The sequence below is a fragment of the Dromiciops gliroides genome, chromosome 4 (assembly GCF_019393635.1).
Source record: "Dromiciops gliroides isolate mDroGli1 chromosome 4, mDroGli1.pri, whole genome shotgun sequence".
NCBI lineage: Eukaryota > Metazoa > Chordata > Mammalia > Microbiotheria > Microbiotheriidae > Dromiciops > Dromiciops gliroides.
Genome location: NC_057864.1, coordinates 449,570,341 through 449,588,506, shown reverse-complemented (window position 1 = coordinate 449,588,506; position 18,166 = coordinate 449,570,341). Strand labels below are relative to the sequence as shown.

Here is an 18,166-nt window from a genome sequence, read left to right as displayed (position 1 = left end):
TTAGCATAGAGAAGATGGTTAAATCCATGGGGATTGATAAATCTAAATGATGGAAAGAGAGAGTATAGAAAGAAGAGAGTCCAGCACACTGCAAAGGGGACCAAGAAGGATCTGTTGCAGAATACTGTCATGAAAACCCCAAAAAGAGAGAATAACCAGGAGAAGGAGGAAACCAACCAGGCCAAACACTGCAATGAGGTCAAGAAGGATGAAGAATGAGAATAGATGACTGGATGGAGCAATAAAGAGATCACTAGTGACCTTGGAGAGAGAGTCTTCCAGTCAAGTGATGGGGATGGATCCCATAATATAAGAGGATAAAAGTGAGAAAGTAAAAACAATGAGTAGACAGCTTTTTTCCAATAGTTTCTTCCCATAGTTAGTCTAGTAGTTTCGAATACTTTCTTGTGATAGGGATATATAGGACAGTAACTTGAGGGAACAGTAGAGTCTAGTGAAGGTTTGTTTAAAGGATGGAACACGCAGCCTTGTAATTATGTGCCAGGGAGTTACTACCTTTAAAAAAAACTCTCTCTTCTCTTTTTTATGTTACCATGGACTACATGGACCATATAATATAACCAAATTTCAAGAAAAGTACCCAAGTCTTTTAAATACTGAATCTGCCAGTTAAAAAGTGATGGCAAATCAATGCTTAGGAATGGCTTTGACTGACTGATAGGATGGCTCCAGCTCTCGGCCCTATCGATTCTCTCCCTCTGGGGATCTGGTCCCTCTAGGACGATATTCTCACCTATACCCTGTACGGATGCAGTCAGAAAGACCTTCTTTCCAGACCTAATTTCAGTCATTAGAAACATGATGTCATAACAAATAAATCCATAAGCATTTATTAAGCACCTACTGTGTACCAGGCACTGTTCTGGGTGCTGGAGGTACAAAGACAAAAGGGAAACAGTCTGCCCTCAAAGAACTTAGAGTCTATTGAATGTAAAGACAGTGTTGACCCAACATCAGTAGAAGATGGATGTTTTTCTAGTTGTGGTGATGGATTAAGATTGACGTATTCACACTTACTCACAGGGTTTCCCTTATGACCAATCATACATCCATGAGACCACTGGGTGGGCTTGGGGTATAGTCTATGGCCAGGGAGCAAGGAAGCTAAGTGGCAATAACTGGACATCAGTTCCTCTGTGCTTTACCTGCCTTGGTGCTCAGGAGGAAAACAAATATGGGCTGCTGTCCAAAGTTCTTAATTGCAAGGTGTCTTTCTTCTCCTCTCACTGACCCGTCCAGACGCTCATAGCTGTAGCCTTTCCACAAAGAAAGAAAGAAAATAGAAGGAAAAATACCTTCCCAAGAACTCTTGGGGAAATAGCAAAAAAAAATAAGTTGGTCTCAAAACTTCCTCCTTCCACTTAGTTACAAAGGTCTATCCCAACTTTAATCAAACCCAACAGGAAAATCCAGATAAAAAAAAAAAGGCCATGATTCACTTTGTAAAAGGATACAAAGGGACTGACCCTAGAAAACTCTGATTCATGCACAACTTTTTTGTTTTTGTTTTTTGTTTCGTTTTGTTTTTAGTGAGGCAATTGGGGTTAAGTGACTTGCCCAGGGTCACACAGCTAGTAAGTGTTAAGTGTCTGAGGCCGGATTTGAACTCAGGTCCTCCTGACTCCAGGGCTGGTGCTCTATCCACTGCGCCACCTAGCTGCCCCTCATGCACAACTTTTTTTTTTTTTTTTTTTTGCAGGGCAATTGGGGTTAAGTGACTTGCCCAGGGTCACACAGCTAGTAAGTGTCAAGTGTCTGAGGCTGGATTTGAACTCAGGTCCTCCTGAATCCAGGGCTGGTGCTCTATCCACTGCGCCACCTAGCTGCCCCTCATGCACAACTTTTAAGGTCACAACTACTACATAGTTGTGACCTCTCTGTACTGCATCGATTGTTCTCCTGTGGTTTACACGATGTGCTAGGCTGAGGCCCAAAAGTACCTTCCCCACAGGGAACATTTAGTTTGCTGAATGTTGAATGAACGACTCCAAGTATACTGTTAACTCAGGAAATTAAGGAATGGCCAGGGTTAATGAGCTAATGATAATAGCTAACATGTATACAACATGTTAAAGTGTAGAAGGGACTTTACGAATATTATCTCATCCTTTTCTCCCAACTACCTTGGGAGGCAGGTGTTATTCTTATCCCCATTTTACAGATGATGAAGCGAGGCAGGCAGAGGTTATGTGATTGGCCCAGGGTCACAAAGCTTGTCAGAACCCGAGGCAAGATTTTAACTCAGACCTCCTGATTCCAAGCCTATCATGCCACACACTATACAACCTTGCTATACCTTTCCCTATCACCCGGACCCCTGAGCTCTTTCATCAACACTGTCCCTAATAATGAAGAGTTCCCCCCCCCCTCCCCACCCTTTCTTGGCAGAGTCAGACACAAGGATTCTGACTACATGTTTTTTATCCACAAACAGAAAAGAAAAGGGCTGGTGGGTATAAATGCTAACTGAGCAGCCTTAATGCGTCCTTGCTCACAAAGTCCCTACTTACAAATAATAGTGTTGTTGGATTTTTTTTTTTTAACAATTAACATTCTGGGGATCTACTCTAAGTATCTGCTCTGGAACAGTGGTGAAATGCCCCTGCCCAATCCCTGAGAGGGTGAGACAGCTGCCAGCTGGTCTAACTTTGGTTCTGGTCATTACTGCAACCCTGGATCCACCAAAACGGGGACAGTCCCACCCTTGTGTGGTAAAGGGGGAAGGGCATGCAGTCACTACTAGATCTCTGATCTGTCCATTACCTTCACTTGGCCAAGAGTAGGGAAGTGGGAGTATAGCCGAAGTAGACAGCAAATTATTCTGGGTAAAGGAGCCAGGTGTCATCACTGTGCTAAGTGCATTCAGGAGGCACAAGCACAAAGTACTTTCCCAGGTTAGGAGGCTGAAGAGAAGGTACCTGAAGAGGACTGAGCTGGGGGCTGGAGGGGGAAATCCTGGCCTGAGCCACAAGTGAGGGCTGGAGAAGCTGATTCAGGAAGGCTAAAGAAGGGGAGCTCTGGTCAACCAATCCCTCACGTGGGAAACAGAAATGAGTTGACATTAGGGCTAAATCAGAGCAGGAAAACGTGAGGTGGGGTAGCCCCCGCCCAAGTTGAATGTTCTGGATTTGGTGCCGAGGACCAGAATTAATGAGAAGATCATTTGTATATGTTACTAGGACCCTCAGGGAGCCTTTCCTCCTGCCCCTGTGGCCACTGTATGCACTCCTCCCCCACACATGGGATCCTTCCATCCTGCTAACTTCCACTTGGGGTGGCCCAGGTGGGACACGTCTCTTCCGAATTCCCAGGGAAGCCTCCTGGGAGCACAGCAAACTCTGTATCATCACAAAAGACACTGATATGCCATGACTGGGGAACAGGAAAGCAGGTGGGAGTGGAAGAAACCCCTGTCATTTTGCCTGGTAGGTGTCCTGAAATTCAGGGGGCCCAGGTGAACTAGGGGAGCAGCAACAGCTGATAACCTGAAAGAGACATGAGGGGGCAGCTAGGTGGCACAGTGGATGAAGCACTGGATTCAGGAGGACCTGAGTTCAAATTTGATCTCAAACACTTGACACTTACAGCTGGGTGACCCTGGGCAAGTCACTTAACCCTCATTGCCCAGCCAAAAAACAAAACAAAACACAAAAAAGAGAAGAAAGAGACATGAATGACCAGGGAGCTGGGATGCTGATGGGGAAAAGGAGCAGGGCCCTGGGCCTGATTTCTGCCCACTCTTCCAAAGCTTGGTCACTACTGCTTTCTCTTTAATCACTACCTTCCTTTGGTTTTAAGCTACCTTTTTCATCCAATCATTCATTCATTAAATAACAGCTCCCTAAGTGTCTCCTAGGGGCAAAGCCTCTTCTTGTCCTCAGCTGGTGTTCATTATTGCTTTTCTCCCCCCCACCCCACCCTTGCTTCCGTCCTTCGGAGAGCTTAACTGTGAGGTTGGATCAAGGCCTGGCCAGTGTGGGGGCCAAGAGAAATCACCTCTGTAATCCATGTAGTCCTGAAGAATATCCAGCATGTGGGTCATCTGGGAGAACAGCAGAACTCGGTGGTCTCTGCAAGAAGAGGGAAAAGGCAGTCCTGTTAATTCCCATGGCAGCGTTTCAGCACAACCCGGCTAGGCCGGCTTTCAAAAGTCCTCCCCTGACCCTCGCATCCCGCTCAGCACTGTCCCATCTCATCACTCTCCTCCCCTTTGCTGCTAAACATCTGACAAAGCTAAGCCCAATGCCTCCGCGTCCTCACCATGTCTTCTCACCCAACTCCCAGAAACCTGGTTTCTGTCCCACTCAGTCAAAGCCCACTGAGGACGTCCCAAACCTGGGATCCGAGGGCCTTTTCTTCAGTCCTTTTTAATGAAGTCTGGGCAGCGCCAGACACCATGGACCATCCCTCCCACCGGCCACGCCCCAATTCCTCTACTTCGGAGACATCACACCACGCTGCTCCTCCTTCTACAAACTCTCCCTGCTCTTCTTCTGTGGCTTTCACCTGGATCCTTTCTTAGGCAAAGACCTTTCTGTTTTACTCCTCCGACAAACAGTCTTCAGTGGTTTCCTTGCTGAACAAGTACAATTCGATGGCTCTGGATTGACCCTGAAGGTCCTCCGTGAGGTGACACCTCCATTTTCCTAGCTGTGTATCCTGTAATCCAGCCAAACCGGGTTCTCCACCCTCCAACATGCCCTGAACTTTCCCACTGCCATACTTTTGCTTACACTGTTTCTCCTGCCTCTTCACCTATAGAATTCCAAGCCATTCTTTCCAGCCCAAGTCAAACACCACCTCCTACGTGACATGAAGTGTTCTTTTCTGGATCCACTAAACTCTGGAACCTTCTGCCCCTCTGAGGCGCCTATCCAATATTGTCTATTATAACTATCTGGGTTGGGGTTAATACACTCACTTATCTAAATGTTCTACTTCCTCTAGCATCTAGCATGACACTCTTCAAAGAGCAAAATAGTCAAAAGTGTTTATTAAGTGAGTGACTAAAAATATGAGACAGAAACGAACAGCATTCTAGCTAAGGCTAACAGAGTCAGCGAATGGAATGGTGGAAGGAGGTGGAAGAGGTCTCAGAAGTCATTTAATGCACTCTCTTCCTCCTTTATTTCCAACAGGTGGTAACCACCCAACATTTGCTTGAAGACCTCCACTAGGCCACCTAGAGGTAGCTGGTGGCTCAGTAAATAGAGCCCTAGTCATGCAGTCAGGAAGACCAGAGTTCAAATCTGACCTCAGACACTTCCTAGCTGTGTGACCCTGGGCAAGTCACTTAACCTCTGTTTGCTTCATATTTTCTCATCAGTAAAATGGGAGTAATAATAGCACCCACCTTCCTAGGGTTGTTGTGAGGATCAAATGAGATAATATTTGCAAAGCACTTAGCACGGTGCCCAGCACACAGCAGACACTATACAAATGCTTATTCCCTTTGCCAGCGAGAAGCAATTCACTACCAACAGCAAGAAAGCATATTCCATTATAACCGAGTCCTAAAATCTAGCGAGGATTTTCACATATTGAGTCAAAATCTGCTTTGCTGTAACAGTATCTTTGCTGATACTGTTCTCTAGGGTCAAATAGAACAATGACAGTCACTTCCACGTGAGAGCCTTTCTGGTAACTGAAAACTGCTATTTTCCAGTCCCTGTCTTCTCTTTTCTTGGCTTTAAAAATCACCAATTGCTTTAAAAACCCCCTTGTGATTTTTTTCCCTGACATCACCTTACCATCCGGGTGGCCCTCCTGAAGCTCCTCAATGTCTTCCTTAAAGTGGAAATGGGGACTAACTGGAATAAATGGCCTCTGGATGCCCCCCTGGACCTTGGCCACCCTGCTTTTGTGGATGCACCCTCGATAACATTAGTTTTTCTGGTGAGTCACACAGGCGACTCAGCTTGGGTCTGCAATACATGAAAATTGCTAGTGATTTTCCTTCCACACAAACCACTTTGTCACCTCCATCTCCCTGTGATGTAATAGCTTTTGTTTTCATTCAAGCGAGGGGCTTTGCATTTATCCCTATTCAATCTCACCAGTGGCTAAAACCATTGTTCTAACCCATTAAAATCTAAGTGGTGCAATGGATAAAGCACTGGCCCTGGATTTAGGGGGAACCCAGTTCAAATGCGACCTCAGACACTTGACACTTACTAGCTGTGTGACCCTGGGCAAGTCACTTAACCCTCATTGTCCTGAAAATAAATAAATAAATAAATAAATAAATAAATCTATCTAGATATCGGGTCTGTCATCCAGCATATTAGTTATCCCTCTAAGGTTTATGAAATCCACAAATTTATTAAGAATGCTATTTATACTCTCACCAAAGTCCAAGATAAAGCTGGCCAAAGGTCTTGCTACTTTCCAGAGTTTTCCCCAGTATGACATCGCTTTATTAATCACCAGTCTTACTGGTTCGACCTTTTACAAATCCACCTGCCACACTGCCCACAAGGATGTCATGAAAGAATATGACAGATGCTGACCTTTTCTGACCCCCCCTCCAGCTGCCAGTGCTCTCCTTCCCTCTCAAACCATGTTGTATTTAATTACTTTGAATATATTTTATATTTAGCCACATTCTATTATTTTTCTCTTCATTCTTTCGATTTATGCTCTATGTTTATATACACACATACATGCATGTATATATGCATATACACGCTGTCTCCTTTAAATGTATGCTCATTGCAAGTAGGGATTGTTTCATTTTTTTGCACTTGTGCCTGGTATACAGTAGGGGCATAATAAATATATGTTGATGGATTGATTGCTACCCTTTCTCCTTAGCAGGAAAAGAGCAGCAAACTGAGTGCTGGGGTCATCTTTCCTGCCCAATGTCATTATCTTATCTCAGCTGGGCAGAGGTCCTCTATCTTCCACTGCTTCTCTCCTTGCCCTCACCACAGTTTAAGAGCTTTTTATTGTCCTTAGTACTGGGGGTACAATTCCATCCCTCCCGGATGAATGTACTTTTCTTACTCTAGGACTTTGTCCTGCTTTTATATCCACCCTCGGGTACCTGCTCTTTTGCTGCCATTTTTCTTTTTAAAATCTGAGTGTGAAGAAAGAAGAAAAGAAAAGAAAGGAAAAGGAAAGGAAAGGAAAGGAAAGAAAAGGAAAAGAAAAAGAAAAAGAAAAAGAAAGAAAGAAAGAAATCTGAGTGTGTTGACCCACTCCCTGAGTAGCCCCGTCAGTTCTTCTGCCTACGTTGACTGTTTCTTCCTCAGCAGACTCACTCACCACTATGGAATCAGAATCTCACTCTTTGTAGCCCCTCATTCCTGCACAGTCTTTGTCTAGCCTCAGTCCACAGGAATATGCTTCTCCTTCCTCTGAATTCTTGTAAGTTCACCTTCCCAAAGACTCAGGTGCACATAAGACACCCCATTCTCCCTGCCTCCCCATACCCAAGTCTATGATCGCAATACAGCATCCCAAAGGTTCCACCTTTTCCACACCAGGAACCAACTTCTCAAGGTACCATGTACTTGACTAACCCCAGGCTCCCAACCCCATGACTGATGACTAGAGATGGATTTTTTGTTTGTATTGGTTTGGTTTGTTTTTTTGGCGGGTCAATGAGGGTTAAATGACTTGCCCAGGATCACACAGCTAGTAAGTGTCAAGTGTCTGAGGCCGGATCTGAACTCAGGTCCTCCTGAATCCAGGGCTGGTGCTCTATCCACTGAGCCACCTAGCTGCCCCTAGATATGGATTTAAAAGAGCTGAGAGGTGGCCAACCTGACCAACCAAATCCATAGTAAGGGAATGAAAACTATTTTAATATTAAAGCCAAGAACAGGCAGAAGTTGGGCAGGAGGAAGCCCAAGAATAATGGACTGATTAACTCTTTGTGCCTGGTACCACTATTACCCTCTTCATCTCTTTGTCTTTTGATCTCAGCACCTGGCACAGTACCTGGCAGAGAGTCAGTGTTTAATAAAGACTTATTGATTAACAGATCCATATAAACTCTCACCTTCCTATCCAACTGGATGTTCCCCTAGGAGCACTGCAGTAAAACTCCTTTCAAAAGCACCATAAAAAGCCAAAGAAAAAGGTCCCATTATGTCAAAATATTCCTAACAATGTTTTTCATGGTAGCCAAAACAACAATTCTTTTTCCAGCTCATCTGACAGATGAGAAAACTGAGGCAAACTGGGTTAAGTAACTTGCCCAGGGTCACACAGCTAGTAAGTATCTGAGGCTGGAATTGAACTCCTGACTCCAGGCTTGGCACTCTATCAACTGCACCACCTACCTGCACCCTGGTCACCCACAATGACTACAACAATTCAAATGAAAACCAAACTAAAAGGCAACTGAATCCTGGTTCATGACAATGACCAACCTTGGCCCTGGAGAATAGACCACAAGGTACACTTCCTTCCACTTTGAGGGGGTGAAGGAATGAGCACAGAACGTTTTACACACTTTTAATTTTTTTTTTTTTTTGCAGGGCAATGGGGGTTATAAGTGACTTGCCCAGGGTCATGCAGCTTAGTAAGTGTCAAGTGTGTGAGGTTGGATTTGAACTCAGGTCCTCCTGAATCCAGGGTGGATGCTTTATCCACTGTGCCACCTAGCTGCCCCCATTTTACACACTTTTAAAAAGTTGCTTCATTGTTTAGCATTGCTTGGCTGATTTCAATGATTACAAGGAAGGATTTGATGGGGTGAGGATACTGGGAATAACATCAAGAAAAACCCAAAAGGTCTCAGTAAAAGATGAGAAAGGGCAAATTCTCCATGCAGCAACAAGGATTAGAGGGATTGGAGAGGGGAACAACAGACAAATACTTTGATAGTGTAAATACCTAAGAGGTTAGTTGTTGTTATTGGGGAGCAGGGTTATAACAATAATGATAACTAACATTTATATAGAGCCTACTATGTGCTGGGCACTGTACTAAACACTTTACGAGTATTATTTCATTTGATCTTCACAACAACTCTGCAAAGTAGATGCTATTATTACCCCCATTTTACAAAGGAGAAAACTGAGGCTGACAGAGGTTAAGTGACTTGCCCAGGGTCACACAGCTATAAAGTTGGGTTTGAACTCAGGTCTGCCTGACTCCAAGTCCAGGCACACTATCCACTGTGCCTCCGAGTTGCCTTCTGCCATCTTCAGGGGAAAACTGAGGGCTGGGAACCCCACCAACCCTGCAGAGTGGCAGTGCTCACTAAGCTCGGAAAAAGATGGTTGGTGTGAGACTATAAGAGAAGAGGCTACAGTGTGGGGGAGGGATTTCCAGGCACCACAGGATGTCTCCATCAGTGATCAAAGAGCCCTGAGGGTGCAAGGGCAAACAGTATAGGGAAGGGAAAGACCACTGCGGCAGGCCAGGGAAGGTCCCATGGGGGTGAACGGATACCTGGTATACAAGAACGACAGCAGTTTATCCAGCAGATGGAGTTTCCCACTGGCCTCAATGAGGTGGTCTCCAATTTCAAAAGGCTCTGGCTCAACACCTACAATGGAAAGTCACCAAGATGGTCATCACGGCCCGGAAGTGGGTAGATGTTGTTCCTAAATGTCATCCTGCATCCTCTCCGTGGGGTGAACTAAAAACTGTCCTGAATCCCAAACCACCACCGGCCAGAATGGAGCCTTGTGCTGTTCCCAGCCACACTTCTAAAGGGGGAAATGAAGCCATTCCTGGCAAGAAGGGGATCGAGCCTAAATTACATCTTACTCTGTAGAATCTGAAAGCTTGCTCACCTTTCTAGGAAGTTTGTGCTTATTTGGTTTCGTTTGGGGGATGGAGTTGGGGGGGAGGGGTAGCGTGACTGAGGATTCCTAGTTTACCATAACCTATACCTAGGGGTTCTTGACCTAGGGTCCCTGGGTCCCTGATGAATCTATGTATTTTTACAGGATTTGTGAACTTGAATGGGGGAAAAAAAAACCCTTTATTTTCATTCCTTTTAAACTGAAACTTAGCATCTTCTCCACTTATAAATGTAAGCAGCAAGCATTATTCTGAGAAGGGGTTCACAGGTACCACCAGGCTGCCAGAGGGGTGCATTATATACAAAAAGGGCAGAAGCCCTGGCTCCAGAGGAACCCAAACCGCTGGGAAGCGTTCCTTATCTAAAAATAGCGCCTCCCAAGACCCCACGCACTAAAAGCCTGTCATTTGGAGACTTATCTGCATTAACAAGTGGCCTCTTTCAATAAGCAAATATCCCTCTGAGGATTAAAGGGGTCTTATCAGTCATACACACTTTAATGTGAACTAATTGAGAATTTTTTTCTTCTTGGTGATCCAGACTTGCTGAAGGAATCATGTGATGCTGAGAGGGAAGCAATTTAACAGATGTTTATTTGGGGCCAATGATGTACAAGGCACCATCCTAGGCTCAGAGGACAGACGTATAAAAAGAAGCAGCCCTGACCTGGGGGAGTTTACATTCTATTAAAGCTCATGGGGGGCAGCTAGGTGGCGCAGTGGATAAAGCACCGGCCCTGGATTCAGGAGTTCCTGAGTTCAAATCCAGCCTCAGACACTTGACACTTACTAGCTGTGTGACCTTGGGCAAGTCACTTAACCCCCACTGCCCCGCAAAAAAAAAAAAAAAAAAGCTCATGGGGTGGAGGGAGGGAGGTCAAACCTCAGGGTGGCCATGAGGGTCCAGGCCACTTGGGGCCCTGAAGAGAAAGTGGAAATGAAGAACTTGGAAGATGGAAGACTGATTGTTATCAGGCAACTATGACTCCTTGATTTTATTTGGCGGGAAATAAAGGCTTTTTTGCATCACGCACACGTGTGTGCGTGTGCGTGTGCGTGTGTATACACACATATAAACATACACACACATATGGGTGTAGAGCTAGATATAGATTCACTTAAATGAAGGCATTTTTTTTTTTAGTGAGGCAATTGAGGTTAAGTGACTTGCCCAGGGTCACACAGCTAGTAAGTGTTAAGTGTCTGAGGCCGGATTTGAACTCAGGTCCTTCTGAATCCAGGGCCGGTGCTCTATCCACTGTGCCACCTAGCTGCCCCAAATGAAGGCATTTTAAAGGTAATTTTAAAGCAAGGATGACTGTGATAGGAGGGAAGGTACCAGGTTCCTGGAAGAGAGGAGTCAGGTGACAAAGAAAACATTGATTAGGTCCCACTTGGGACTGGCTTTGACTCTTCCCCTTTACCAGACGTTTCCTCAGGTAAGAGGACCTAAGAAGACAAAGCCCCAGCCCCACGTTCCAGTCCTGGTGGAGGGACCAAGAGCCCTTCCTAAACTCTGGTACCCAGAAGGAGCAGAATGCATGAAAACGATCCCTCTTTCTTTCCAGATGCTCTATGTCTCTTAAGGAGGCCTAAAATTGCGTCGCCCCTTTTGGCCGCCATGTTGCTGGCATGATTCCTCTTCATTCTAACATCCCCTTCACAAGTGGTTGGACGAGAGCTCACCCACCTCTGCTCTAGAACCAAGGCTGGATGTGAGGCTCTGAGATGAAGTCTAAGAGGAGGCCCACGTGACTTTGGAGCACCTCTCTCAACACAAACCTGCTAACCGCTGGCCAACAGAAAATATCTCTTACCATCAAACAGGTAAGGGTGGCCCACGCACTTCCTGAGCTGTGATAAGATATTCTGAAGCTTCACCTTCTTGGCCATTTCGTTTTCAAACGCATCTGAAATATAAAGACACTAATGAATTGGAGCCCTCATTTATTAGCACATTATACTTCTATTTGAATATCTCTATGCTAAATGAACTACAGGAAAAAATGTCCAACTGGCAAGTTTTGTTGCCAAACATTTAGTTTCAAGATGGCAGACGAAACTTCCAATTGATCTTAAGGTGTCTGTTGGTGCCTTCTTCTAACATTCAAATTCAATCAAAATGAATGAACTCTTGTCAAAGCAATGGTGGAAGAATGAATTAGATGAATGCTGGAAAAGAGCCCCCACCATAGTCAGTTAATTAAACAGTGAACTCAATTAGATAAGGGTTTTTCTAGTCTATAAGACTTCTGATAGGCTACCACGGGTTGGGAAGTTACAAGAGGGAACATTTAAAGTCGTGACTTCCATCTTAGTGTTCCCAACATGGGACCAGAAGGTAATAAAGATGAGTGAAAGAAAAAATCCACCAAGAAGAATGATAATGACAATGAGGGTAGTGAAGAAAACCTCAGTTATGCCAAATGGACTACCTGAAAGTCAATCAGAACTCTAAGCACTTCATTTCATGCCCATTCTTCATAGAGGCATCTCTGGGGTATGGTAGATACCGCCCTGGGCCTGGAGTCAGAACGACCTGAGTTCAAATCCAACCTCAGTCACTTAGTGGCTGTGTGACCTTGGACAATGGGGATGATACTAGTACTTACCTCCCAGGGTTGTCATGGGGATCCAAGATTTTTTGTTTGTTTGTTTTTTGTTTTTTTTCCGGTGAGGCAATTGGGGTTAAGTGACCTGCCTAGGGTCACACAGCTAGTAAGTGTTGTGTCTGAGGCCAGATTTGAACTCAGGTCCTCCTGAATCCAGGGCCGGTGCTCTATCCACTGCACCACCTAGCTGCCCCGATCCAAGATATTTTTAAAGTGCTTAACAAACATGTAAAAACATGTACCTGGCATACAGAGTAGGTGCTATATAAATGCTTGCTGTTAGCTAGCATTATTATTAATTCTATCTCATAACTATATTTAATGATTATATAGAGAATTAACATGTAATATATGAATAGATTATGATCATTAATACTGTTGCCAGGATAAAATGAAATATGGGTTAAGGCTCTTTAAATCATTATATAAATGACGATGGTGGTGATCAACAGTATCAACATATTTTCTCCCCAAAAACCTACATCCGAGCTTTGCTCCTAAGCCAAGAGCTGTCTGTGGTTACCTAGGTCCTTCATCAAGATGGCCTTGTAGTACTTCTTCTGCAGGGCCGACATCCCGTGGTAGAGTACCACTTCTGTCTTCTTGGGGAGCTCTGTAGCCACTTCGGCCTTGACTCGCCGCAGCAGAAAGGGTTGCAGAAGCTGATGCAGTTCAGTCGCTGGGTGAGGAAAGGTCAAACAGGACTGAGCTGAGAATTTCAAGGCAATCTGCCCGGTGACCTCTGGGCCCGCTCCCCTGGGCCCCCGAGTCTGCTAACCACCATCCGGGTTAGCGCAGTCTCTGCGGCCCGCCCCCTTCCAAATGCCCACACACACACACACACACACACACACACACACACACATATGACTGTGATGGATTGGCCCCCTCTTATTTTCTAAGCACAGCCCTGGCAATTCGTCCCAGACAACGAGAAAGGCTGCCCAACTTCAGACCTTCCTCTCCCAGCCCTTCTTCTTGGCAGAGAACAGGCACGGAAAAACTTTTACCTGAACCAGTCATTTTTATTCGTTGTTAAAGGCTGATTAATGCTTAAAGAATAACTGACAATCTGAAGTAGTAATTCCTTTAACAATAAAAAAACAACACAAACCCTCAGACCAAGTCCATATTTTAGAGGAAAATGATTAGCTGACCACTAGGCACCTTTGTAGGCTTGACAAATAAGCCTATTATCTGAAATAACAAAACCCTTTTACATTTGTATGGCATTTGGTACTTAAAAAATGCTTTCGTACCAATTACCTGACTTTATTACAACCACCACCCAGTAGGGTATAGCAGTTTATTCTCCAGGTTCTCTGAATTTTAGGGGCCAATCCAGATAAAAAGTTGCCTCCCTGAGATCAGTGTAAATGCCCCAGGTTGGCCTGGATCTCGATCTTCCCCTGCCCCCCAAAGGGTATCTTAGCTTTGATTTACATTTTATCCATCCCTAACTGCTAAGCCAGGATGTCCCAGGGTTTCCCAGAGGGACCACCTAATTGTCAGAATGCTGAGTGGACAAACGGGGACGTGCAGTCGTTTGTCCAAGGGCACAAAGAGAAACGACAGCAGAATCAAGGTGAGGAGGTTGGTCTCCCGAGAGCTGTGGGCCTGAGCCCCAGACCACTGAGTGGTGGCGCCTCGGATCCATCAACCCATCTCTGTTCCAGGACAGAAGCAGCCCCAACAGAGCTCCAGCTCATGCCAGACTGAGTATGTAATGCCAGGCACGCCCTCTGGTGCTCAGTAAAGGGGGAACAAGCAGAGAGATGATAAAAGGCAAACGTTCTGTCTCAGCTGAATAAGCTGGGGAAGGGCCCTCTTGCAGGGGTCCCTGGCCTGGGCTCCATGAACAACTTCTTCTTGTAGCTTAAAAAATAATGTCCTGATAATGCATTTCCATATAACTGTATTCATCCTAAGTATTTTATGCATTTAAAAAAAATTCAAAGAAGGGGATCCGTGTGTGTCACCAGCCTGGCCAAGGGGTCCAGGGAACCAAGATTAAGGTCTAGTGCAATTCTATTGCTTTGTATTCAGCAATCACATCTGTCTCTCTGCCCATCTTCATCCATTTCTCTGCCCAGCTCTCTATACCTCTGCCCACCTCCCTGTCCCCTTGCCCACCTCCGCCCATATCTCCCTCTGCCCACCCCTGCCCATCTCTCCCTCTGCCCCTCTGCTTGTCTCTTCTAATAACCAGCCTCCTTAAGGACATGGCCTACTTTCCTTTGGTCTTTGGATCCACAGACCCCAGCCCAGAGCCTGGCACACGGCAGGTATTTAATATCAGGGCAGTCTCCAGGGGACAATTATGTGAGGGAACCTGTGGGCAGGGTGGGCAGAGGAGTGTTGCCATGGAAATTCACTGCACGGCTACTGCAGTAGATACACCAGAGTAATACAGACTTTTGTTTGGGAGAGGGGCATGGTGACCCATCTGCACCAGTGACTTCACGCACAGTACATATCTTGAATGAGTTGATTGGTGCATATGTGTTTTTCCCAGTAAAAAGAAAGCTCACTGAGAGCAGGGACTGTTGTGATTGTATGTCTAATCTCCAGCATCACGCAGGGCACACAACTACTTAATAAGCACTTGAATCGAGTCAAATACAGGGGGTAAGCATGCCTCTTCTCCCTCTGCATTCTACCCTACCCAGGTTTTAACAAAAAGGGAACACAGAGCATACCTGCAGCACTCAGAACCTCTCAAGGAAACCTACTTGGGTTTTGTAGACCCCTGCAAAACTGAGGCCCACAGCAGGGATTCTGGGGGGATCTGGTGCCAACTCATTTAGACAACCCGATTTTAAAGAGTGGGCATTTCCAACGTGACTGGGATCTATTGAAAGTAAGCTCTTTTAACCACTGCTCTGGACCGTACTATGTCAAACTCATAGAGATGGGCCACTAAACCATATGTAAGGATGAATCCTTGCAGGCCGCATGTTGAAAACCCCATGTATTATCTGTGTTTTATTGAATTTTTAGTTATTCTGTTAAATAATTTCCCCATTATGTTTCAATCCAGTTCAGGCCACATTTGGGAGTGTTTTGGGCTGTGTGTGGCCCATGGGCCGAGTCTTTGACACCTCTGATGTAAGGTTCTCTGCATTTGGGGGCCCTACCCAGATAAAAAGCAGGCCCTCTGAGAGCAGAATGGGTACCCTCGGTCTGTTTCAGTCCCAACCCCACCCCCCACCCCTAGGTATATTTCAGCTTGGACTGACATTTTATCTGTCCATAATTATTATGCAAGCACTTGTTCAATCTGTCAAAGCAGCAATTCTCATTCAAGTGGGGACCCCGAAGGTCCCTTCCAACTGTGAGACTCTGTGAATTATTAAGAAGTTCTTCCTGACATTGAACTAAAAACTGTACCCCGATAACACCTACCAACTGAATCTTAATTTTTCCCTCTAGGGTCAAGTGGAACGGGACCGGCTTCACTTCTACAAGGCAGCTTTGCTTCAAGTATGATAATAATAATAGCTCGTGACAATAAACTCCTTAAAGGCTGGCAAAGCACTTTACATCTATTACTTCACTGGAGTCACTGGGCCTCAGTTCCCTCATCTGAAAGATGAGGGGGTCAGAATACATGATCTCTTAGGTGATTTTCCAACTTTAAGCCTAAGATTCTATGAGTTCTGTGAGCAGGTGGGGTTATTTTCCTCATTTTGCATGAGGAGAGTGAGATGATTAAGTGACTTGTCCAGAGTCACTTAGTTTTTGAGTGTCTAAGGCAGGATTCAAACCCAGGCCAGGGCTTCCCGGCTCCAACCTCTCAGCCATCTGAAGAGAGCTATCAAGGACCCCCCTCTAAGCCTTCTCTTCTTAGGCTAACACCCCCAGCACCTTCAATAGCTTTAGGTGGCGGGAGGACAAGTATTTCCCATGATAGCATCTTGTTACTCTCCACTTGCCACTTCTGAAAAATCACAAAATAGTTGAGAGATTATGAGGAGGTCTTTAACCGACTCACCAGATGATCTACAAGCACAACTAAGTCTCGGGACTCCTCCTGGCTGCCTAATGGGCTGTCCCCTACAACATCACCTCTTTCTGTAGGGCCCGTTAGACTTTTTCAAATCCTGTGTGTGCACACATTACTTCTTCAGTTTGCCCCCAGAACAGCATCGTGATGGGGAAGGCAGGTGTTACAATGACACTTGGGCTCTCCAACTCTCAGTGGAGAAGTTTCCACTTGGCTAACAATTCTCTTCTCCTCCAATCAATCAATCAGCAATTACTTAGCACCTACCAGGTGCCAGGCTCTGTGCAAGGTGCTGAGGACCCAAAGCCCCAAATGAAACAGCCCCCGCCCCCAAGAAGCTGAAGTCCTCCCAGGAAAGACAGTGTGAACATGTGCAAGTAAACACAGAATAAATGCAGGATGGTTAGTGAGGGGGAAACGTGGCACTCTTGGAGGTGAAGTCACGTGGCTGATAAGCAGCGGGCTCCCCAGCCTCACCACCTGCATTCTCCCCCAGGAGGTAGGAAGAACAGCTTGGCTTGCTTCTAGCTAATGCTTTGGATTCTCCAAGTCAGGGTGGGGGGATTGGGGGAAGGAGGAGGAGTCTTTGCCCCTTTTTTTGAGTCGTGGACCCCTTTAGCAGTCTGGTGAAGCCTATGGGCCCCTTCTTAGAATTTTGTTTTTATACACAGAAAATTTTTAAAAAGGTGTAGGATTACAAAGGAAACCAATTATAGTGAAATAGAGCTATCAAAATACAACACACACACACACACACACACACACACACACACACACCCAAGTTCACAGAGCCCAGGATGAGAATCCCTAACAAGGGCCAGGCAGTGGTTTGGAGTGAGGAACATCTAAATTACTAAGGCCAACTGCTGGATTCAATGTTCATGCCTCACGGAAGTGGCTTTGGAGGGAACAGGGGCATAACTGACCCAAATCAGCTTCTTTTTCAACATCCTGGTAGCGCTGAGTAAAGTCTTCCAGCTGCTCCTTTGGGAAGAGACCAGGCTCCACAAAACACAGGAGAGAGTAGAGCTCCTGAAGGCTGTTTTGAATAGGGGTACCAGTCAACAGAAGGCTGAAGTCTACAGGGATCTGAGCAAGAAGAACCCAAAAAATGACTCAGCAGAGTTTGAAATCAATAAGCAGGCTGGATGCCATGAGCCGGCCTTATGCACTGGAGAGCCCTGGACATAAGTGGAGACTGAGGCAAGAGCTAGGAGAAGTGGTGACACGGGTGGCACCATTTGGGATTGATGCCCACGAAAAGCCACACTCCATGGACGGTGGGAATCTCCCTCTCAGAAACAAGCCAGCCTGCTGTAGACGGGATGATCTGGCAATGAGACTGATGAGATTAAGGGGTTTTCACCGCTGTAACCCAAAAGTCATCGATCCGAAATTGGATGGCATAGCGGAGAGAGCAGCAAACCTGGCATAAGGAAGACCAGACTTCAAATCTGGCCTCGGATATGTACTAGTGGTGTGACCCTGGGCAAGTCACTTCACCCTGTTTGCCTCAGTTTCCTCATCTGTCAAATGAGCTGGAGAAGTAAGGCGAACCCCTCCAGTATCTTTGCCAAGAAAACTCCCAAAGGGGCCACAAAGAGTTGGACACAACTGCAAACAACCAAACAAGAGTAACTTATACACAACTGATCGTCCATCCCCTGCTATCCCTAAGGGTCTAAAGCCCACAAAAATCAGGTGATTTTCCTGGATTCTGGACTCAAACTCAGGTCTTCTCACTCTGTCAGGGATGAGGTGATCA

The 18,166-nt window shown here is 45.7% G+C and overlaps 1 protein-coding gene across 1 annotated transcript in view; it reads right to left on the bottom strand.

The window, feature by feature from the left end:
• The window catches only part of CHD1L (chromodomain helicase DNA binding protein 1 like), a 52,546-nt gene that overhangs the window by 19,494 nt on the left and 14,886 nt on the right, over nt 1–18,166 (bottom strand). The window contains exons 7-12 of the mRNA XM_043999305.1: nt 17,328–17,490; nt 12,919–13,074; nt 11,601–11,693; nt 9,427–9,523; nt 4,018–4,091; nt 1,167–1,277 (exon numbers count right to left, since the gene is read on the bottom strand). Coding sequence (XP_043855240.1) covers nt 1,167–1,277; nt 4,018–4,091; nt 9,427–9,523; nt 11,601–11,693; nt 12,919–13,074; nt 17,328–17,490 — 694 coding nt within the window. The remainder of the gene's footprint in view (nt 1–1,166; nt 1,278–4,017; nt 4,092–9,426; nt 9,524–11,600; nt 11,694–12,918; nt 13,075–17,327; nt 17,491–18,166) is intronic.